The sequence below is a fragment of the Poecilia reticulata genome, linkage group LG3 (assembly GCF_000633615.1).
Source record: "Poecilia reticulata strain Guanapo linkage group LG3, Guppy_female_1.0+MT, whole genome shotgun sequence".
In the NCBI taxonomy this organism is placed as follows: domain Eukaryota; kingdom Metazoa; phylum Chordata; class Actinopteri; order Cyprinodontiformes; family Poeciliidae; genus Poecilia; species Poecilia reticulata.
Window position 1 is genome coordinate 22,604,658 of NC_024333.1, and position 23,148 is coordinate 22,627,805.

Below are 23,148 nucleotides of genomic sequence, written 5' to 3' on the forward strand. Positions count from 1 at the left end.
TACAACAGAGATAAAGAATCTGTTTTGATAAGACATTGGGTATGAAAATGTGAATAAATGCAGAAAAACTTGTGGGCTTGCCTTATAAAAACAGACACACCACAGCAAGATAAACACAGGAGCACAATGAGCAGCACGTAAATCAGGAGTATGACCCTAACACATCCCGGCCAGGGCTGTCATTAACCAGGAGCCACAAAGGAACCAGTATTCGACACAGCTGTACAAAGAGGACATCAGAACATTAGGGCGAACTTTAACACACGTTGCCTCACTTATATTATGGCTCCAATTATCACTAATGGCTTGGCTGTGGAGAGGCCATTCACACTAGAATATAACACCTATCTGTGGCAGACTGACTGAGAATATACTCAAAGATTAAAATATTTGTCATTGTTAAAATCCTAATCTTTGAATTTTCTCATACAGCTGAGTTCAGCGTTGGATATCTGGTGTGCTGTAGTGAGTGGCTTCAAAAGTACAAAAGATGGGCAGAAATATGTTTTATGGAGTCAGCTTAATATCAGATGTCATTAGACTTTGTATAATTTATTCAAATACAGTGAAGACCGTACAGTTTCTAAGTGGATTATGAATGCTGTCGATTGTCAGTACCATGGTGTTAGAACAGGTGAACTTTTCTTGAAATATTTTTGAGCAATCCAGAGAAATTGCAGATTTATACATTATTTAAAAAGGGACTGGTGATATTTTAAATTTACAAATGGCAATAAGATCCACCTTTCCTAAAGCATGTGTCAAACTGTAGGAGGAAATAAGCCTGCTATTAGGAAATGTTGTGCAAGGCAGGGATGGGCCTGCACAAACTGTTATCCAGTCGTCATTATCTTGCAAAAGCATCAGGACAATGAATCTACATGCTGGTCTGGCAACATGAAGGCTTCCTGGTGCAATGCCAAAATGGCTGTTTCATGAAGCAGCAGAGCTGTAGGCACACAGTGCAAAGAACAGAACCACAGATTTATTTTTAGATGAGGATGGAAGGTCGGTGCCACCTCACTGATGGTTCTGAATAAGTGGGCTTGGTGCTGAACCGTTTGTCTCTCAGTAAAGGAAATGAGAATCATGGCTTGCAATAACAGTCTTCAAAGGCAACAGAATAATGCATTTTAAACACAACACACGGGTCTCTTCAGAATTACTGCAGGCGCCAGTCGTTGGTTATGCAAGCAGAGAGAGGAGAGATGGATTTGATTCACAGACCTTTCAAAATGGGTTGCAGTTCTTTCCAGTCAGAGCAAACTGCTGAAGCAAAGTGATGGAGTAGTTTTAGCTCAACAAAGTAGCTAAAACGCATGAAGGACGACGTGTGCTTCAAAAAACTATCAGTTATCACGTCAAAATATTGCTCAGTTGAGCAGCGCTGGTATCGTTTAGAGCCTGGAAAATAAAACTTAAAAACATCATGCAACCATTTGGAGTCTTGACATTGACACGACTAGAGGACTGATCTAGTCATTTTTGTTCTTCAGCTAATATAAATATGCATATTGACTAGAATAATGTGCTTAAGTGTTATATTGCAAACTTAACATCCAGATCCTGAAGTAGCCCTTTGACAAAAAATGTAGGTTCTTCAGACTCAACTGTGAGTCAACTGTTAAAATGTTGATCACTCTCTGTTGATGCTTTTATGGCATCATCAAATTACACAATGTAAAAACTGCTTTTTTGTAAAAGTAAAGTAGAAAAACTCTAAGACAGCAGGTGACAGCTGAGGTTTATCTATAGATACCAAGCTATAAAAGGTGCATACAATTAAAACTACAAACTGCTGTGAGGTCGTTTAAGGTTTTTCAAGCCATGACAAAAATATTACATTTTTTCCAGGCTGATGAAAGAAAAATATTCAATGTGTATATCATGATGAGTCTTTGAACTGAAAGACGCTGCCTTTGATCCTGAGGATAAAAGTCACTACTTCATTGCTTTATTTTATCCTGTTCAATATTTTCACATTTGCATCACAGATACCATATGAATTATCCATTATGGGTCAAAATGTGATTCATCAGCCTGCAGTGACCTTCACTATTCAACACTAATGTTTAATAAATCTGTTCTTGTATCAGAGAAGATGGTTATCAGATGTCGTTTAGATGTTTCTCAAAAGACACAAAATAAAAGTGAAGTATTCCCTCTAAGTGCTCCTGTTATTGGAATCTTAATTACACCTCCAGAAATAGGAGTCATAGGTGCATCTACACAAGTCAAAATAATATATTTAGATTGTAAATCTAATTATGGAAAAGTTTTTGACTTAGTTCTTAGTCAATCCTTTGGTCCACTTTCAAATATAGAACTTGTTTGTCAGCCAGTCTTCACATATGGATGCAAAAATCCCTATCTTGAAGGCTAATAGAATAATAGATGGGCAAATGGATAGTGAAAATTCAACTACTATTCCACTATTCTTTTTCAAAACTTATCCAGACCTGGAGAAAAAGGAAATGCTGCATGGGAACTCACTAAGTAGTGATAGATGGATTTACGTAGGTAACAGCTTGTGCGGGGGTCATGCACACACCAAGCTGTTCTGACGAATAGTGTGAGACAAGCTAGTATAAATGTTTCATCCGCATATACACATCTTTTAACTGAAATGTAATTTATTTTATACCAGAGGAAGATCGTGCTCAGAGGCTCCAATGCACAGAAAATGTTGCATTTATGCATCATAATTCATTCCATAATGTACTAAACTGATGCTTTCTTCCCTGTATTCATCGTGTCTGTGTGTACATTCTGTCCTCAAAGCCCGTCTTCCGCATTATATTTCATTAAAACCGACAAAGCATATTTAATCATACATTAAAAATGTAAATGAAAACAGAGAAAAACGTGACGCTACAGCTTTTCTGAACACGGGTGTTAAAAAGCTGGCTACGTTCATGTTTACCCAACTGCAACGGCCATTCAATCCTTTTAAATTAACTGCCTTATCGCAGGATCTTTCGGGAAGTATGCCACATGCTAGTTCGTGACCAATATGTTCGAAAAACTCCTCTGTGTCAATGACGGAGTGAAAAACCATTCACTGTGAGCTAGTTATAAGCTGTAGTGGGAATACTAAACTAACTGAGGAGATAAGTGTAAGGGCATTGGCTGTCATAGATTAATACTTTAACAAATATACTAAGGCAATGCCAACGCCTCTTGACAGCCCGCTGTATAACTCTGGCAGCGTTATCATTTTTATATTTGTAGCATGCAGTCCATGTTTTGTTTGTCCTTTATAAGCATCCTCTCACCTCCTGTCCGCGCTGCCTGTGTGCTCTCCTACGCCACGGATGGATTAGCTAGCAGGATAACTAGCTGTGCCACTGCTAACCGGAGCTCTGCTGCTGAACCTCTAAATATTTAACTACCAACTCCCACGTCAACAGGTCATATTAAAAAATTATCAGCCAGGAAATATGCAGCCAACACGCCATGTGGGTTTCAATTCACAAGCAGCAGTAGAACATCCTTACCTTCTCACATTAGCCTGCTAGCCGCTAACGTTCACTGTGAAACCAACTGCCAAAGACGACGGCCTGTGTCTTGAAAGCCTTTCTCGGTCACAGATACTGGAGAGGAAGCGGTGGTTGTGTGAATTATGTCGTGTTTTCTCAAGGTTACGGTTGGTCATTTAAAAAGCCGGACACGAACAATAAATGGGAGGGCTTGTCACTGAGTGTGACTGGTTGACAGCGTAGTAAGTAATGGAAATGCGTGTGTCCGCCTCCCTACTGGATGAATTAGTGGTTCGGTCAGTTACAACCTGCCTTCACATCCTACTCCTCCTCTCATCATCTTCAGTCTGCACGAAGTTCCGCATACTCAAAACCCAACTTAAAGGAAGTATTAAACTTGCAAAACAAACAAAAACCGCATTGTATAATTGTTCCCTCAGTTACTTTCTGATTTTATTTTGTTGCTTTTCAACTAAATGGAGCGACCGATTTTATAAGACACTATACCTGTCAGACAGAAATCTGGGTTCAGTATTGCCTGCGAGTAAAATTCACATCGATACAGAATTTGTGAATTACCCAAAGTTAAACATCACAAGTGCTTAATCATAGAAAAAAACATGCAGCAAAAATGCCTTGTATTGACATTTTACTAATAGGTGATAACAGGTGCAGCCCAACATATATGCAATATTTGCGACTGTTTAGAGCCCCCTGATGGTCATGGGCCCCAAAGAGAACTCAGTCACACAGCGTAGGTTTAGAAATACAAATACTCAGGAATACTTTCATACTTATCATTTATAGCCCTTATACTGACAGTGGTCTGAAAACGTTTGTCCCGTTCCTGATTTTCTGTTTATTGTGTGAACAGGACCAGCAGAGACTGCTTTTCTGGGAAACTAAAACGGGTCCCACTTTCTACTTGCATCCTCACTACATTCTGCAGCAGTATGGATTAGTATATGTGGATGTACTGCATCACGGCATCTTACTCCAGCTGCAATCTGGCAGATAAGAGACTCCTGCCAAGGATGGTGAAAGTAGCTGAGAAGCCTATTGGGAGTGTCCCTACCCTTCATCCAGGACCTGTTGCAGTACTGCAGCAGGAAACCCTCAGTACTTTGCTGACATGAGGCTAACAGTACTGCAACATCAGAAGCACCCCACTGCTAGTTTTGCCTCAAACTGTTAAAATGATGAAGTGCTGCAAATGTTTTATACTTTGAACTTCATAAATGTAAAGCTTGAGAAATGAAGAACCCCATCACATTAACACTACAGCAGAGCTTTAATTTATACTGTACATACAAAACAGGTCATCTTTAGAAGTTACAAGTATTAAAATAGTTTTGCATTTCTATATATCAATGTTTACAGTCACCCTTTGAAGACAGGAATTAGTTCAGATGTTACAATTACAGTATATACAGTAAAATTAACTTTGATAGCTAGAGCATTAACATGTACTCACACAAAAATTGTTTTGAGTCGATTACACCACAGCACACTCAACCATGATAGTTTCAGTTTCATCTTTTTCCCTCAGTCGGTGGGTTGGATATTTGATTTGGGCACCCTGGATCCCTTACACAGAAATTAGTGTTTGGCTGTAGGCGTCAAACCCAAAAGTTAACAAATCCCACAAATTCTATTGCAAAGGAACACAAAAGCAAAATGTTCAAACCAAAAGAATATTGTGTGCACTCTCAACAATAGACCTCTTTCTGAAAACATAATTTTCAAAGAATTAAAATGTTGTAAAAATGACAAAAATAAAAGTTACATTTTGAGGAAGAAAGCAAAATGTCTGAGCCAACGTGGTCAGGAAAATACCAGGGCAAACAGACTCTTAGTTTTTACATTTATGCTTGTCCTGACCCAGTCCAGCTTTGTTTGCATGCCATATAAATCAGTTCACAGACGGTTGGTTTGGGATTCTATTCAAGTGGCTTTTAAATTAGCGACGCAACTAGAAACATCTGAAGATGGGAAATAGCCCAGAGCTAATTAACCCACAATATTCAATCATTCACATTTATGCCGTCTAAAGAGGACACTAAAAAAATAAACTCCACACATTTTACACTTAAGTTTTTGATTATCCAAGATTTCAACTTCACACTGACAGGCAATTCAAGGAGAACAGCCAAAAGAACCAGATCCCAGTAATTATAAAGTTCACTACAACTTACATTCTAATGTCTTTGCTCTTTGCTGAATTTTGGTGCCTTTTTATTGAAGGTTCTCAACATAGACGCTGGTATCAAGTTCAAGAATGCTTATATAATAAGACCCTTTAGATCAAGTTAGCTTTATAACTACATTTTCCTTTTCAGTGTGTTGTTAAATAAAAGCAGTTGCAAAATTGTATTAACTTAAATTTAAAAAATAAATTTTTTCATGGTATTTCTCATGAAAAAAGGTATTTTTTCACAAAAATACAAATCACAAACAAAACAAAATGTCATACAGGTAATATTGAATAACAATCAGATTCCCATTTAGGAATTCTTTAAAATTAGACTGGAGCCTAGTCTAGTAAAGACACTTCCTTAATCTTTGTGAATACATTAATTTAAATGCATTGATTGACTGTATTGATGCCACTTGAAGGAATTTAGGATCTCGTTAGATGTAATGATTGTACATTCTTATAGATATGTGATGTCCAACTTTCATAAACGTTAATGGGCATTTATGAATGACCAAAAAGGTCCCTTTTGCAGTGAGAAAGGAAAAAAAAAAGTTATATACTTAAAATTAAAGAAGCCTCTACTTCTCGGAGGTCTGTTTCACATTACTTTACCTGAGCAATGAGTCCAACCATAAGACCTCTGAATTTACTCTGAAGGAAACGCAAACTAGTTGTTGTCATACATGAATCAGGACAAAATACATGCAGAAAAGCATCTCTGCCTCTGCACAGTTGCAGAAATCATCTTTTCCTCTTAATGAGACATTGCAATTTTTAAGACAGTAACAGCCAAGACCTGCTCAGTGCTTCCTGATTTAATTAGTAGAAGAAAGGTACAGAACCACGCAAATGACCGACTTTAACTTTCAGCAAAGATTGAATCGAAGAAAAGTGTCTCAAAACCCTTAACGCCTAAACTTAACCACAATTATGTGAGCGTCTACAACGAAGAAAAAAAAAAAAAGAAATGTTTGTGTGCATGTTTCCTCCACTGCACACAATGCTGCTTAACAGTCTTTTAGGGAGCAAAGGGTTAGAGCACTCTACTCCCTTCAGGGTAAAACAAAAATCTCAAGGCAATATCCAGTCCCTGACCACAAGAGAAGAGAGGAGTCGGAGATCTTTTCACAGAAGTCATGTCCCTCTCAGGGTCCATAAGCCACGGAGTGAGACACCTGGACCGCCGTCACTCATTGACATCCCAGATTTCAGACAGCAGCGGGGGAAGCTTTTTGTCCTGGAGGCGGAGAGCAAAAACCTGCTCCGAGTGGACACTGCTCAATGTGCGAAGGCTCACCAGTTTCATCAGCATACGGGGGAACATCAGGTGATCCTGAAGAAAACATTGAAAAAATATCAATTCATAGCACATTGTTAGCAAAGGAGATCTTTTAAAGACGTAAACCAGGTCTAACAATGTTTAATAGAAACAAAACATGATTTCTTTTCTCCAATATTTTATAAGAACTGTTTGAATAAAGGAGAAAAGTGATTGTTTAAAGTCCAGACTTTAACTTCTATCAAGTATATGTGTAGCATTATGATAACCTTTTTGAGTGAAAAGATATGCTGTAAAACGAACTAAGTGTAGGGTTAGGGACATACATTGTCCGCGGAATAATAATTGGGCAGCTACATTTTTGTACTGCAGTTAAACCTTCACAAGCAAAACAGGAACTGATTGTGTGTAGAAAATTGAGACTCTCAATTGCTTCCATTCACTGCAGCTAATTTTCACTCAGCTCCCTTATGTAAATGTTCCACTGGCAGAGATCAGGCACATTCATATCAAAATAACAATGCCCGTCACAACTGGGTCAAAAATGAAATCATCTACCTGATTGCTACAGGACTTCCAGTTTTCTGCACTAGGATTTTAGTCACAAGCAGTCACTCAACAACGTTGTAGCAAAATCAAACCTTATGAATTTGCAGTTTCTTGCTGGGCGCTGAATGTGTCATGAACTGATTCCAGAGTTTGGTGTTCTGTATGAGACACACTCTTAAGCAACTTTTGGCTGCTTGGTTTATTTCTTAAACACTTTTTTTTAAAACAAATTCAACAACTACACAATTGAGCATAATTAACATTTCAGATACTTAAAAATAAAAACATCCCAACTATGTTCTTACTAAAATCAAAAAATTATGAAGCACACCTCTAAAGACGGTAAACGTTTAGATTTTTTGACTTAAGGCTCTCACTTTCTTAAAAGTAGAGAGATTATTGTGAGAGGATATTGACAAACCCTCCATATTTAGGGGAACAATTTCCTCAACAAATCATCAAATTGAAGCCCTTAAAGTAACGAAATGCCTTAAATTTAAAGTCCACATAACCTTTTATAGCAGACAACTGCTCCTAAATTCAACCCTTCACCGTTAATATCAGCAGTATAATATGACCTCAGTTATGACCTAATGTGTCTGTTGTGCTGACACACTCTCGGTCATAAGAGCAGAGGTTACATAATGTGGCGGGAACTTACATTTGGTCTCTTTATCATGATGTAAGAGCGCAGAGCGTCCACATAGGGCTGCTGCAGCCTCTCAACAAGATCGTGATCCTGCACATTTGGCCGATCTACACAAATTAAAGCAAAGCATACACAGGCAACTTAAATCTGTCACTAAAGAATTTTTAATTTTGTTAAGATATGATAAATGTTACTCTAAATGCACAGTCTGCAAGATGAAATGAACCATTTCATCTTTGAGGGATTATAAGCATTTGGCTCACTCTGAGCCCTATATAATGATGATGAACAGCAAGCTGTGCAGTTTATTCATTCTGACCTGCAGAAAAGATGTTGATAGCAATGAGCAGAGCGTATTCGGCCTCATCGAGGTGCAGGTCGTTCATTCCTTTTGAAAACTCGAATATGGGGTTAATGAACTCAAACTGAAGCCCTGGGGGAATGAAACGAGAGAGAAAAGGAGGAGATGGGTAAAAAGAGGAAAAAACTGGGTTTAATGGGAAAATGCTTCAAGATTTTTATGGAAAACGGTACATAACATGATTTCTTTCACTGACTAAATAAGAGTACCTGCTTTGGCAAAATCATCCTTATTATAGCTGAAATCCTTCAGAAAAGTAATGCTTTCAATGGCTGGATTGTATCGTCGGGACGTCTCTAATAGCATAATCTGTGGAGGTCAAACACCTGAGTGACACACTGATGATGCAGAGTCAGTTTTTGGCACAAACTCAACTGCTTCCAACATTCATTTACAAAAAAATAGGCAAAAAGATGCTGAATCTTGAAAAATGTGCTTGAACCATTTTAACTTCAGAATTGTTGAGTCAAAGCAGCTTTGAATGATGGGAACTCAAAACAAACCTCAATGGTGGAGGTTTTTAGTAGAGCGATCTGGTCTTCTCTTGTCAGCTCCAGGAAACCAGGAAGCTGCTTTGCAAAATCCACAATCTCCTGAACGGACATTATTGCGAGCTCTGTAAAGTGGGCGAACCGCTGCTGTCGCACCTCTCGGTTTTGTAAGTCTTGACTCTGGGGCCAAGGCTGGGAATATTCACAAGCAGTCTGGTGAGATCCATGCCAATCAAACAGCAACAGCATTTGAAGACCATTTGTTGGGCTACATGTCGTCTATTTACCGTAACTTTTGGTCGGTCAAGGAAAGACCTCTTGTTGCATTGTTTCTGCATGGCCACCAGCTTCTCAATCATCTCCTGCTGCTGTGGGTCGAGCGTGGCTGCTTCCAGCAGAGGGGTCGGTGTGACCACTGTGGACGTGCGTGCCGTTTCCTCCTCCTGCTGCTTTTTCAGCTTTTTTAACCGGATTTGTTCCTCAGAGAGCACGCCTGTGGGTCACAGAGGATGCTGGTTGGCACAAAAGCTCAATCTCAGAGTCAAAGACGCAATTTTATTTACAGTAGATATAAAAATATTGAGTTCATTTAGCGTGAAGACACTCACACTGCTCCAGCATGCCCGCCTCCCGACACTTGCGCAGACGGCACTGCTGGCACTTGCGGCGCATGTACATGTCCATTTCACAGCGGCCGTTGTTCTTGCAGGAGTACTGGGCGCTTTTGATGACACTGCGGCGGAAGAATCCCTTGCAGCCCTCGCAGCTCAACACGTTGTAGTGGAAACCGGAAGCCTTGTCGCCACAGACGCTGCACACCTCGTTGCCCAGCATCTTCGGAGCAGGACCCTTTTTTCTCTTCACCGGCTGCCCATCTACACAAGAATACAAAAAGCATATTCGATTTATGAAGCGAGGCTTATTGGAAATTAAATATTTTCACAAAGATTAAACCCTAAACTGTAAAGTATGACATCTAAGGAATGCCACATGATCACAGATTTTTGTGGATAAATTTGCAGATTATTTCCTAGATTATAGTTACTCTATAAATGCAGTTTGGGGGGAGCAAGTTTGTTTGAGAACATATTCTTATAGATGGAAAGTTGAAGGATTTGGTGCAGAGGAGCAGCACATAGCAGCATTATGAGCAGTATGCAAACTGAATATGGTGGATGATATTTTTCAGTTGCAGTGAATGGATCTACATTAGAGTAAAAAACATCAGAAGTGTTGGGGCCTAACCAAACTCTTTGCTTTAAAAACTGTAAAGATCTTCTAAAGCAGTGGTCTCCAAACTACAGCCCGCGGGCCGGATCCGGATCTCTGAACAATACCAGAGAGCATTCAGATTTTTATTCATATACTGTATTTTTCGGACTATAAGCTGCTTATATGTGGATTTTTCTTCAACCACCAGGGGGCTCTTTAGCAGGAAGTGAATCATTGGAAGTCAAAATTGGAAATAAAAGAAGAAAGCGCCCCTTAAAACGGAATTAGGTTTTAATAGGGAATTGAAATTTGAGAATGTTGTTGATCAGTTAAATAGCATTGAGGGAAAAAAGAAGATTTTTCGTTTTTTTAAATACTGGGGTCATTATGAGAATTTGAGGTATAGATAATAGGATCCAGTAGTGCAACAACAATGGATGCAAGCTGCCGTTGAGATCTGAAGAAGAAGGAGGCGCCCATTTTTATTTAGCACATGCTAGTAGCAGACATGAAGGATCAGCACTTTTACTGTTACAGTTACCGTTCGGAAACTGCCGTAATTAATTCAGTTAAATCTAAACTTGGCAACTTTTTCTTTTTCAACCCTAATAAATGTGATATTCAATTGACCTGTTATTACTCAAATTTTGGGTGTCTGCCCCCTTCTGCTGCATTGTTGTTGAAAACCTTGGAGCGGCAGAGATATCTGCGGCTTATATGTGTATGTTTACTGGTTTAAAATTTTTTTTTAAATTTGGGGTTGTGGCTTATAGTTCTGAAAACACGGACTATAATCCTTCCTGGATTTTTTCTGTGAAGAACCCAGAGAGGGTTATTTGGTTATTATTTATTTCATTAATAGTGTTATTATTTATTTCCTGACTTTGTTCTGTGAAGAACCCAGAGAATGTTATTTGATTGTGCTTTCTGGAAAACAATACATTTTTACATTTAGGCGCTCCTGCAATTGTCACACTTTTTCTGTTACAAACTGACTCCGGCCCCCCACCAGAGAAGGGAAAAGTTATGTGGCCCTCACAGGAAAAAGTTTGGGGACCCCTGTTCTAAAGCATCTGCTGCTGTGATCATCCAGATGTAATCAGGGAGTTGCAACATGTCTACAGTACCTGCAATGCTGCAAATATCTTCACTTGCAGCAGTAACATTTTTGCATCATAACTGCATATGGGTGCAGCTCTCTGTGTTGTAATCAATGTGCTCTTATCTAAAGTAAGATTATACAATCACAGTGTTAGAGTCGAGATATTTCCTCTCAAAAGGCAAGAGATAGACAACCGCTGCACATGTGCACCTAAATGCATGTGTGGTTCAGTTTATTAAGCACACAAATCGATCTTAGAGAGGAGTCATAATCAAACTGCTGCCACTTCCTTTGCTTTAAACTTAACATAAACAAAAAGCTCATCCCCTGACCTCCTAGACTTAATATGCAGAGTTTCAGCTGGGACTGAAACGATCTAGCGGGGTTGAAAGAGACAAGCTGCTGAGTAAAACCACAGCTTACTGTATTATGTCACATCACCATATTATGAGCGTATTTTATTGCGTTTTTTTGGGGTTTCGCACTAAACAAACTCTACTCCATTTTAAAGCCAATACATAAGGAATTGTATATAAAAGTGTGAGCTGAGCGATAAATGCTAAGGGTCTGTTTTGTGAACACTGGAAACTTCTCGATTAAAAAAAAAAAAGCTTTTAGGCTTTGTTTAGCATTTTAAACAGGCTTAAATTGGGAACCACGGGCCCCGTTATAAAACAGTCCATAATTGATATGTTGCTTAATGACCAGCCTTTCAGTCAGTTTAATGAACAACATTTAAAAATTAAGTTGTGATGTAGCAAGTCAAATATGAAGTGTTATTTAAAAAAAGATTTAAAATCCACTGATTTATAAAGCATTTTAAGAGTTTTGTCCTTGAAAGAACAAAAGAAAAATGTCTGGGAAAGCAAACATTACCTACACTTCATTCAATTTTCCCCATACGTATTCAGCCATGAAAAAGGTAAATGCTAATTGCATACTTCTCTAAATGTTTCAGGTCTGTATGATAACCCTGCAATTCTGCAAGTCTTAGATTTTTCCAGCAGAAATATAGAAAGAGATCTAAGAAAGCACCAAATTGATTTAATGATTAATTCTGCCAGTGGAGGAATGTTTAGAACTTTTGAGTTAGTGTATCTAATTATATACTGAATCTATTGGTACTTTTGTACCACTGACATGATCTAAAATGAGGGGATTGGAAATCTCCAAGAAGAAAAGGAGGACAGTTAAGATCATTTAAAAAGTGCTTCAGTTCTGCCTTGTGAAATTCTTACAAAACAAAGGGAAAACAAATCTGTTTACTTTCATCTCCTTTGTAATGTATCTTAAGACGATCCTTTTTTTCCCCCCAAGAACATTGCAGGCACAACAAGGTTATCTGTGCCACCACCCACATATTGCTAAAAACAAAAACAGAGAACTCGCTACAACATAGTTCAAGCATCGTGTCCCGTCTCCTTCGTGCTCAACTCAGGCCGGCCTGCTGAACGTCCTGCAGAGACTCCTCCTGCTGTGTAGAGCATGTGTGAATAACAATCCACAGAGAAGTCGGGACACCAAGCAGCAGAAGACGGATCATAACAAGCAAGCCTAATGTTCCAGAACCACTTTGCAAAATTAAGAGACTTGATTGGGATTATGAGAGGTTTGGAAACAAGAAAAACCCCTAAATAAATCTAATTATTTAGGGAGAACTGGACCTGGGCAGGTGTATTATAAACACTGCAATAACTAATCGAGGCTCCACTAAAAACAACAATACACGTGCACAATAAGCAATAAATCAATTCATCACAAGATAAATTAAAACAAACTCAATCATTTTCATTTGAATGATTTATTGTTTTTCTCTTTTTCTACCAAAACCTTGATGGCAAAAGTTTTTGCCTGGTGCATTGGTTTCAGCTAGCCCTTTTTATTCTTTTTACAGAGACTTCATGATTCATTTTATTTGTAGTTTCAGATGTTTTGTTTATTTATTTTAGGTATTTGAATATTTAGTTCCAGTGTTAACTCTTGGTTAGAATTTAAAGCTTATTAATCTTTCATTTTTTGCATTATTATGCCCTTACCATTAGACTACTTTAAAATGATTTGAAAACAACATTATCACTTATTGCAATAACTTGTGGGACAAGTTATTGTTGAGCAAAATTAGTTCCATAGAAACAGCTGACTGTAAGGTCCTGGATTTAATCCATTTATTAAAAGCAAACTCAAAATAAAAACAAGGAAACTTTTATTGCTCTGCTTACCTACGCTACCAGACGCGTCACCTGCACACGGATCCAGTTTGATGTCACTTGGCTCCACCGGCAGAGTGCTGCTCATGTCGGCGAGCAACGGGCCATTGTGGGAGGCGACTGGGAAGTCATCTGGCTGGGAGAGGTCGGTCAGTGACAGCAGGCCGTCGGGCTTCATTGTGGCGTTTCCTCCGCTCTCCTCAGCCAAGCAGTCCAGCTGCAGCTCAGAGGCCCCGTCAAACACCTTACTCTCATCTGACAAAAGAGAAACAAACTCGCTGGACTCAAAGACTCATTGTTCGGCTTCCTCTTATCTTATCTGTTTTAACAGGTGTCCAAAACAAACAATTCTTAGAGAACGGAGAAATGTAAACAATATGATAGGGAATTAACAGAATCAGCAGCGACTTTATGGTTATTACAATTTAAAAACAGTCACTCCTTTAGAAGAAGCTTGGAAATAAAAAATGCAGCTTATGCGTTCTATGACTTTTATCTTGCAGAATTAGTCTTATTTTTTTTAATGTGGGAGAAAAGATACATTTATTTTAACTGGAAGAGTGACATTGGCACATTTAAGAAGAAATAATCCTGCCTAATCGCTCAGATTTAAGAAATAATCTCTTCCTCTTACCATGACCAACATCTGGGATATCAGTCACAGACAGCGTGGACATCTTCTGCACAGCAGCTTGTCATTACGAAATCAACGTGTACCTGTGGAGTAAAAATAACCACGCCGAGTTAAAGCAGCAGAGTTTGCCTTGCAGAAGAATAAACACCACTTGTGACAAACCTTTGAAAGGTTTGTCACACCTACAAACTTTAATGTTTGCTTTGGCCATCTGTGTAACTGTGAAGTGGTTTCCAAAGTTTTTTTTTATTTTTCTTTTGTTTTTTTTTTAAAGAATATGTGAAACCTGTTGTACAAATTAACGGTCTTTGTTAATCTGTGCAACATAATAATAATCCCAATCAAGTCTCTTTACACATCTTTTTTAATAAATTTTTCTAAAAGATTGTTTATAAACTTAATTTTTTGCCCATTCTTCTATGTAAAATAACTCAAACTAGAATTAGAAGACATTTTTAAATTCTTGTCAGTGTGGATTAAGGTCTTGGTTTTGTTTGACCTATAAACACACAGACATGCATTAATCGTTATAATTTCACTGAAGCTCTGGCAGCAGGTTTAGATTCACAAGTCATTTTTAAGCCTTTGGCACCCTCCAGCAGATTTTGTTCAAAAGCTGCAACGTATAAAGCCTTTGTTTTCACTTAATTAATCAAATAAGGACCGATTAAGACCAAAATCTCTTTGACAAGTTTGACAGGACCAAGAGCTTAGTAGCATGTTTTATGGTAACTGGTTTACTAAATTGTCCAAAATCTATCAAATCACAATTGTAACAGTTTGTAATTATAAGGAACTGCTTGGAATAATTATTTGGTAGGAGGTAATATGTCTAGTTGCCCTGCAAATCTCTCACATGTTTAGTCAGAGCCATCACAAATTTATAATTGCTAAACTAATTTGGTGATTCCTGGAAGTAGGTGGACACAATTAATTTTATTTCAGGTAACAGAGTGGAGGGGGCTAAACAGATACATATGCTGCAATCTACAGGTAGCTAAAAACACAAATTATCACGCAAAACTTCAATGTTTGACAATTTAGAAAGCGAATCTCATGAAATGGAGTCAGTATTCAGAGCGAAATATTTCAGACCTTTTATTTCTTGTCTTTCTCCATTTTTACAGATAATTAAAAAAAAATCAAAATTCAATATTTCAGAGATTTTGAATATTTGAAAAAGTTTAAGTTTAGAAAATAATGGAGTCATGACTGACCCTAGTCAGCTAATTAAGCAAAGCATCTGTAAGAGTTTCCTGAGTCTCAGTCTGGGTCAGTAGGCTGCACAATCATGGAGAAGACTGCTGACTGGACAGCCACTGGTATAAGGAGGGAAAGCCACAAAAGGTCACTGTTGAAAAAGCTATGCGTTTACAGGGTGCTATATCCAAATATGTGCAAAGAAAGTTGAGTGGAAGGAAAATGTGTGGTATTAAAAGGTGCACCAGCAACAGGGAAATACAGCTGTTCTTCAGTGCATGCTACACTGCGCTGAAGTAGTGATTTGTGCAAAAGGAGCTCCTTTTGCATGTACTGTTGATTGCATTGAACAATATTTAGCAATATTAAAATTTTCTGAGTCAGTGAATTTTTGTTTTTTATTTTCTGTTAGCATAATCATCAAAATTAAAAGAAAAAAAGGCTTGAAATATTTCATTATATGTAATGAATATATACAACACACACACACACACACACATATATATATATATATATATATATAATTATGGTTAGTTATTACCATAACTAACCATAATTATATGGTTAGTTATTTGTTGACAGTAATTGCTTATTGTCAACAAATAAGCAATTTCCTTTTGAGGATAAATAAAGTATGTTATATTCTAATCCATTATAGGATTGCCAAAGAATCTTGAAACTTTTTGTATTCTAATTTTATGAGATGTACCACTACATTTCCAAAAAAAAATAAAAGGAAAAGAAAAACTGAAGTAAGGTTGGACAGAGATCTATGCTTGTTCGCAGACATGACAGGCAGAGTTTGAATCCTGATGAACTTAAAGCTTCGAAAATCTTTTAACAGTCAACAAGATGACAAAATATGCAAGATTCCTAACAAAGACATGGTCAAATGCACACAAAACTTTCGAATTTCAACATAACTGTGATAAGACGGATAGATGTAAATAAACAAAAATTGTATTCTCACTCAAAAAAGGGATGCGGTCCAGAGAATGAGATGACTGGGCATCTTAAGCAGCAATGTGTGGTTCTTAGAAAGACTTGAAATGGAAGACTTTAATTGTAGTCGGACACTCCTAATATCAAAGTGTGTAAAAAACCCAATTGGATGCAAAAGCAGAAATGAAAGTCTGTCATGTGCTGCTGGGAGGGAGAGGGTATATTTCAGGAAACTGATTCAGCACACACACCAGCATAAACTGAGGCTATTCTTAACCAGCCTGCAGGACAGAAAAAGCTTAAACAAAATGCATTTTACTATTAATTTTGATAGGTGAAGAAATGCAAAACAAGATAAATTCGTGTATGGTTATCTTATAATCCGTTTAGTACGTCTGCCTAACTAAAGTTGAGGTCTTGAAAACCTGTGTTGGATTTAAATGATTTTTCAATAAAAGTGCTACAACATAAGCAGTAGTTGGTTGTTGTTGACTTTCATTCTGTGGCTTGATCAAACGGCTTCAGCTATTGATAGAATGCAGTATGGTTAAGCCCTGTAAATATTCACAATGGAATGGATTTTGTTACTGTTTTAGTTCTTGGTTTACATAATCTGCTAAAAAAAAATTAATACGGTCAGAAGCCACAACAGCAACCCAAACCACGAGCTGAGTCAGAGCTCTGAGCCTCATAAACTGGATTTCTGTCATTTGCCAGATTTAAAAATAATATTCACCTCCTTAATGCTACAGGGGCGACACAGAGGGACATGCATAAAATGTCCAAGTGAATCTATGCCATGGATATAAAGTATAGATGCAGTAATAATTTTAGCAGAAATTAGAAGTGGCCAATTTTCCCTTGATTAGTGCTGATTGGTCATCAGCAGGTCAAATACTAAAAAATATCAATAGCTGCTCCCTCAGTTCATTAAATCTATCACAACTCAGAACTCCATACATTTTTATTCTATGGAATGATTAACAACATCATGTACTTTGATGTGTCTATCTGTATCCAAAACGCTGCAGAATGCATTTCTGAATGAGCGGGTCAGATCTAAAAGAAACCTCATTACCAGACTTTAATCTGAAGCTCAAACATAATCTAATCTGACCGTATTCTGTTAATAAAATGTGCATTCCCAATTAAAGAGCAGCGTTGTTCAAAGTGTGGTCCAGGGACCATTTGCAGCCCATGGACAGATGGTGTGTGTCCACTGACAGAAATTCAAGAATGATACAAATTTAGAGACTTTTTATTTTCAATGTAAATAAAGTCAAAACAACAAGGCTTTATCATTCTCTTTAATTTCACAATAGAAAGTACTGCGTCCATCTAAATGACTTTCAAAGTCAAATGACTTTCATTTGAGTGAAAGTCATTTGAGTGACTTTCACTCAAATGCAAACTTTGGAGCAAAGAAATTAGTTTTTAAATAATTTATAAAACCAGGCAGAATGTAGAGGTATTATCAAAAAGAGTGAGAACCAAATCTTGTTTTTATTGCTGGTAACAGACTAAATCTTTTTCTAGTTTTTTGTTTTTTTTTTCATATCTGAGGTCAAAAGAATTTGCAAACTGAAAGCCTTTCTTTTAATAAATCAAATGTGCAAAACTCTTTAAGATTTGCCTCGACACTTCTCTTTCCTGCAGCAAAGTAAAAAAATTCTCATTGCTTTTTGTTAAATTATTACATGCTTGGTTTATTGTTGAACAGGTAAAAAAGGAAAACATGTTCTTTTTTTTATTTTATGTTTTTTTTAATTTTGGCCTACCATTTTTGTCCCACGTGGTAAAAGTTTGGACTAAATTAATCCCATACACGTGTTCATTTCTTTTGACAAAGAAGAGAAGTGATGAATAAAAACTGAATTAGTGGAAAGGCTGCAGAGCTGATGATGGGAGTAATTCATCTCTCCATTCTCCACAGACTAAGAAGAAAATCTTTCGTTATATAACAAACAAGCATGTTTGTTATTATAAGGAAGACGATATGAACTTTATAATATTGGCATTTACAAATGCTGACCAAATGTTTGCTTTTGTTTGTGTTAGTACACTGTAAGCAGATTTTCTCTTAAATTTGAAACAGAAACTTTTTCACTAAACAAAACAACTTAAAAAATACAACTCTGCTAAAGAGCATCATTAGGCTCAAATATATTTGCAACAGTGAGCATGTGTCAGGTGAGACTGACCTTACCTCTGAAGTGGATGTCCCAATTACTGCCTATCCATCTCGTCCATGCCAGTCCACAGCTTGAGTCTGTCGATTCCTCTGCGCTGATGGAGGACCGGCTTTCCCTGGTGGGCCTTATGGGACGCCCAAAGCCCACTGACTTATTGTGCCGAGGTTTTAATGACTTGATATCTGGAGGAGAGCGAGTAGGAAAGAAGTGGCTTTCTACAATGCCCTACGGGAGACGGGAGGGAAAACGGAGCGGGAGGGAGGAGAAAGGGTGAAAAAGGGAACACCAGGGGTTACTGTAGGTCATTGACTCTTGAATATTAAAATGCACTGAGGTGCTTTGCTTATTTTCTCCTGAAGCAGCTTATTGTATTTACTGTACGTAGACTTTACCAGTTGTCCTAACGCTTTACCCCCAAATATTAGCTTTTTCATAATTAAAGAAAGCTAGCAACATCTAAAATCATATATCAGACTTTGAATTTTCTCAATAGAAAGTAGATAAAGGGAGGCCTTATCTGTTCAAAAGGCATCAGGTGTAATAATTGGAGATATGGTTTTACTTTCTGCAGTAGTAAACCACCTCTTCATTGCATAATGTCTCCTGTTATCCACACCCTGATCTGACTGGTAAAGTCCAATGTCCTCAACATCTTATCGGTCACTCACCTTTGCCCATGTTCCATTTTGCCACAGATGGTTGGAAATAAAATTACCAGCAAATATCAATAATGTCTTCCTGGCCAACCTTATTGCACCATACATTCATTTACATAAGGAAAATCTGATTTAGTCCATTTAAACATTAATTACTGATCACAAATCAAACCAAAACTGTGGAATAGCATTTATTTTGAAGCTCTTATCTTTCCAGACTCCTGGGCAGACAGACACCAACCTGCCCTGTAATAAACAGTTCCACCAGTTATTTACAGCCAAATATCAAATATGTTACCGTCACAATTTAGGTGACCGATTGTATTCATTTTCAAAACCAAAATCCAAATGAAACACAGTATTAGGGTCGCTGGAAATGAGAAAACATTTTACCTTCTTTTGGTGGAGGTTATTTTCCAGGATAAAAATGAAATGTAGGAAATATGGTTGAAATTTCATTTCAAGAATAAATCTGAAATGGTGAAAGAAGAATTTTTGTGATTAAAGTCACAAATGGTGGTATGTTGACACTGCTGTGCTCTTTCAGAGCAGGTTTGGTGTGTTTTGAGAGTACGTGTCCACAGGATGTTTGTAAGCTGAAAAAAATGTTTTTTGTTAATAAATCTTATTCTTAAGTCCTGGCCACAGTGTTCTTTTGATTTCACTTTATACTATTTCATCTTTTTTTCTCACCATTTAAATTTTCCCCCCTATTTATATTGACTTTAATCTTAAAATGGGTAAGCAACACAAAGTATTCTCCGCTTCTTTTATCCAAATGACCCCAATACTTTGGTTGAGCGGAAAACGTAGAGTTTAGATTATAAAGATTTCGATTTTTAACCTAATGACACTCAAAGTCATTTGTAAAATTGACTTTGAGTGTCTGTAAATCCCCTGTCAGCAAACCTTTCATAAATAGCCCCAGAGAAAATACGCAGGGCACTGGTATACAGGAGCAGTCAGCACAACTGGGAGGGAAATGTGGCTTCCTCAAAGCGTACCAACTCTCACTCGAAAAGCAAAATGGGATTCCCATGTTCAGCAACAAACTGGTGGGAAACGAAGGCGCCGCTGATTTTCAGGAATCACTGGCGCCACATAGAATTGGGGTTCTCATGCACGCCCTAGTAGAAGAAGAAGTGATTCATTTACTGCTTGCAGATCCACCCTAATGTTTTTTACTCCTTCTGACCTATTGGCAAGATTAACACTGGGTGGGGCTGAGCAGAGAATTATGTTAGGTCACCGTAGCGGTGGACATGATAAAAAGATGGAAATCATGCCGCATGAACAGGTGAACCAGACATTATCTGGATGGTTATCGAGAAAAAGGGCTTATCAAGATAAGACAAGCAAAGCCTCAAGTAATAGGAATTGGTAGATTTGAAACCTAGTTGTAATTTCTCTTACTGAATCAAAAAAACTATCCAAGTCATTAATATTTGAGCAAGTAAGGGCACAATGTACTGGCATTACATATGGTAATACCGTTATTTAAAGCAACTGTCACAACTTGTAAACATTGTTTGTAGTCAGCCGACAGTCTTACAGTGTCTGTTTTGAAGCATTTCAGCACTGATCTTCTGAGGCATTGCCATGGTTTTCCAAAATATTCAGACGGAAAACACAGAAATTCCAATAGTAAAAATTTCCATCTTATAAAAGTCTAATATAAATTTTTAAATGCTACTTACCCTCTTAAATATATATTTATAAAAATCATCATCCTTTCACAAACTATTAAGCGCTTTCTCTCAAAAATACCGTAAACAATAAAACTAGAAACAAAAAATATGTAACTTAAAAGGCACAAATGTGTAAAGCACCACCTCCATAGTCAGGATGCATTTCTCTACATGTTTTAAAACCACAACCATGATTTGTCCACTGAATCCGTTTCAGGGATAACAGTTACTTCTAAACTTCTGACAGAACCATAACTTGCAGACATGATCAGATCTGAACAAATGACTTAAATGCTACAGAGAGGTGCTTCCCTGTTCATACAGCACAACACTGCTATATATTTTACAAGATCCCAGTATCATTTAAAAGTTATTTATTGCTCTTTCTTGTAAAGTAGTTACTTTTGTCATGCAGTATACCTACTAATAGTGAGAATGAAATCTGGTGTAGATCTCCTGTTTCTGTGCATCAAAACTTTCCTTGCTTTGATGGGAATTTTCATTAGTCATTACAAAGAAAGGCATCCTTAGATGCCAGACATGAAAGATCAGTGGAACATTTGCTATGGATCTTAATGGTCAAAGAGTTCTGCATTTGCACGTCTTCATAACGCTTCATTTGTTATTTATCCACCTTAATTTCAGAGAGAAAACATATTCTAATACATGCCACCCACGTTATCGACTCTGAAACGCCGTTTCCTCTTTAGGAGTTTTGTTTGTTTTTTAACCAAGAAACTCCAAACTTTCACATGTCTGAATATGTGGGTAGTACACTGACATTTAGGCTCTTTTTTTTAAAACCCCAATCATATTCATACAGAACTGAAACGACCACAATGAGCATAAGTGAAATACTTTATAACCTAGTTGGCATTTGTCAAACTGAAGTAGTGCTATAGAATTTCATGTCAACTAACTATGAACAGATAACTCACATGTCTGGAGATTTATATTGACAGAGCTGGAACTTGTTTTATTTTTCTGACCACACATTCGCTGCTAACATTAGCTAAGTTAGTACTCTTGACACACAACTTGTTTTGTGAAACTAGCGTAAAGGGGATTACTGCTGCTTTACGTCAAAACTTTGGCGAGCCAAGTAGTCTAGATTTTGACAATTTACATAAAACACTGCAATAACAAGAATGGGGTTGTTTATGGGAGATTAGCTTAATGGTCAACCCACACAGCAAGGCCAACATCATGAACGTAACGACAAAAACAAGTTGAACTTAGCAACCGGAGCTAATTTCAGTCCCCAAATCTCACTAACAAACTCAGGAAAGACATAAAACAACCAACTCTTTACCTTCCAGGGGGTTCACGGCTCTGTGACGGGTTGTCTGTTCAATAAGTTAGGAGATTCAGTCCTGTACGTGATTCCTGACTACGGCTTTGACAAGCCAAGCTAACTCGTTAGCCAGCGTAGTACATCATGTGACTAAGACGCCCCTAGGCACGTGGGTGTTTGCTACCCTGTGTTTTGACTTGCAGGCAGATACAAAAAAACAGACACTTGATATTCCGTTATGATCTATAGAATAGAATAGAATAGAATAGAATAGAATAGAATAGAATAGAATAGAATAGAATAGAATAGAATAGAAACTATGACTGTTCCACTATGAAAAAATTCAAGTGTAGCAAGTACACACTTGTGCATACCTTATGCATGGAAGAATGCATAAGGTATGTTAAAAAGAAAAACAGGAGGATGGGATAGAAAAGAAACTAGACTGAACACATGGGTCAAATTTACAACATAGGAAAAATAATTCTGTACATTTATTAAAAACAAAAATGAAAATACCATACTCAGATCAAAAAGATCAAAAGAAACATGCAACTGAGTAGAACTATTTAAACATCGATATTAATCCATAGAAAACAGCAACAGCCTATTAACGAGAAATAAAAATGTCTGAAGGAATGTACCAACTTACTGAGTTTGTGTGAACTAGTGTTGACTATAGCACACCTATAGATACACACAAATCTTATGTTCAGCCATATTAATATTTGTAAACATTACAAAGATATAAAATCCAGCTCTCAAATTGAAATATTTGGCATTTGATATTTGGTATTTATTTCCTATATATGCCCTGGCATGAACTATGTGAGAAAATTGTAATAATTTGCTGTATATGGAAGAGAATGTGCAACCAAAAATATTGATCTCTTCCCAGTAACACTGATCTGATGCCTGTGCTCTGGTATTGACAGTATTGATATTCAAATCAATACACCCAGTATTATCTGACACTGAAACAAGACACTAGTAAATTTACCAAGGACTAGATGAGA

General features: G+C 37.4%; 2 protein-coding genes across 33 annotated transcripts in view; both read right to left on the bottom strand.

Moving 5' to 3' along the window:
• madd (MAP-kinase activating death domain) overlaps positions 1-3,843 on the bottom strand; it is a 51,288-nt gene extending 47,445 nt beyond the window's left edge. For 6 of the 29 annotated variants that reach the window (XM_008405675.2, XM_008405663.2, XM_008405662.2 and 3 more), the window contains exon 1: positions 3,498-3,839. The gene's annotated coding sequence lies outside the window, so the exon portion shown is untranslated. Of the gene's footprint in view, positions 1-3,497 lie in introns of all 29 variants that reach the window. The other 23 variants (XM_008405661.2, XM_017303963.1, XM_017303957.1 and 20 more) reach the window with 10 other exon arrangements.
• Positions 3,844-5,874: 2,031 nt separating this feature from the next.
• Positions 5,875-22,280, bottom strand: nr1h3 (nuclear receptor subfamily 1, group H, member 3). Of its 4 annotated transcripts, none has more exons than XM_008405656.2 (11): positions 22,151-22,280; positions 18,504-18,719; positions 14,161-14,243; positions 13,539-13,781; positions 9,614-9,880; positions 9,293-9,498; positions 9,018-9,197; positions 8,724-8,823; positions 8,473-8,586; positions 8,166-8,260; positions 5,875-7,009 (listed from the first exon to the last, which is right to left on the bottom strand). In XM_008405656.2, the coding sequence occupies exons 3-11, from the start codon at positions 14,201-14,203 to the stop codon at positions 6,863-6,865; spliced, it is 1,395 nt and encodes a 464-aa protein (XP_008403878.1). In that variant the 5' UTR covers positions 14,204-14,243; positions 18,504-18,719; positions 22,151-22,280; the 3' UTR covers positions 5,875-6,862. The 4 variants fall into 4 exon arrangements, with proteins under 4 accessions (XP_008403878.1, XP_008403880.1, XP_008403879.1 ...); XM_008405658.2 differs by having other exon boundaries at positions 18,509-18,676; positions 22,151-22,279; XM_008405657.2 differs by having other exon boundaries at positions 18,509-18,709; positions 22,151-22,279.
• Between the last annotated feature and the right edge of the window lie 868 nt (positions 22,281-23,148).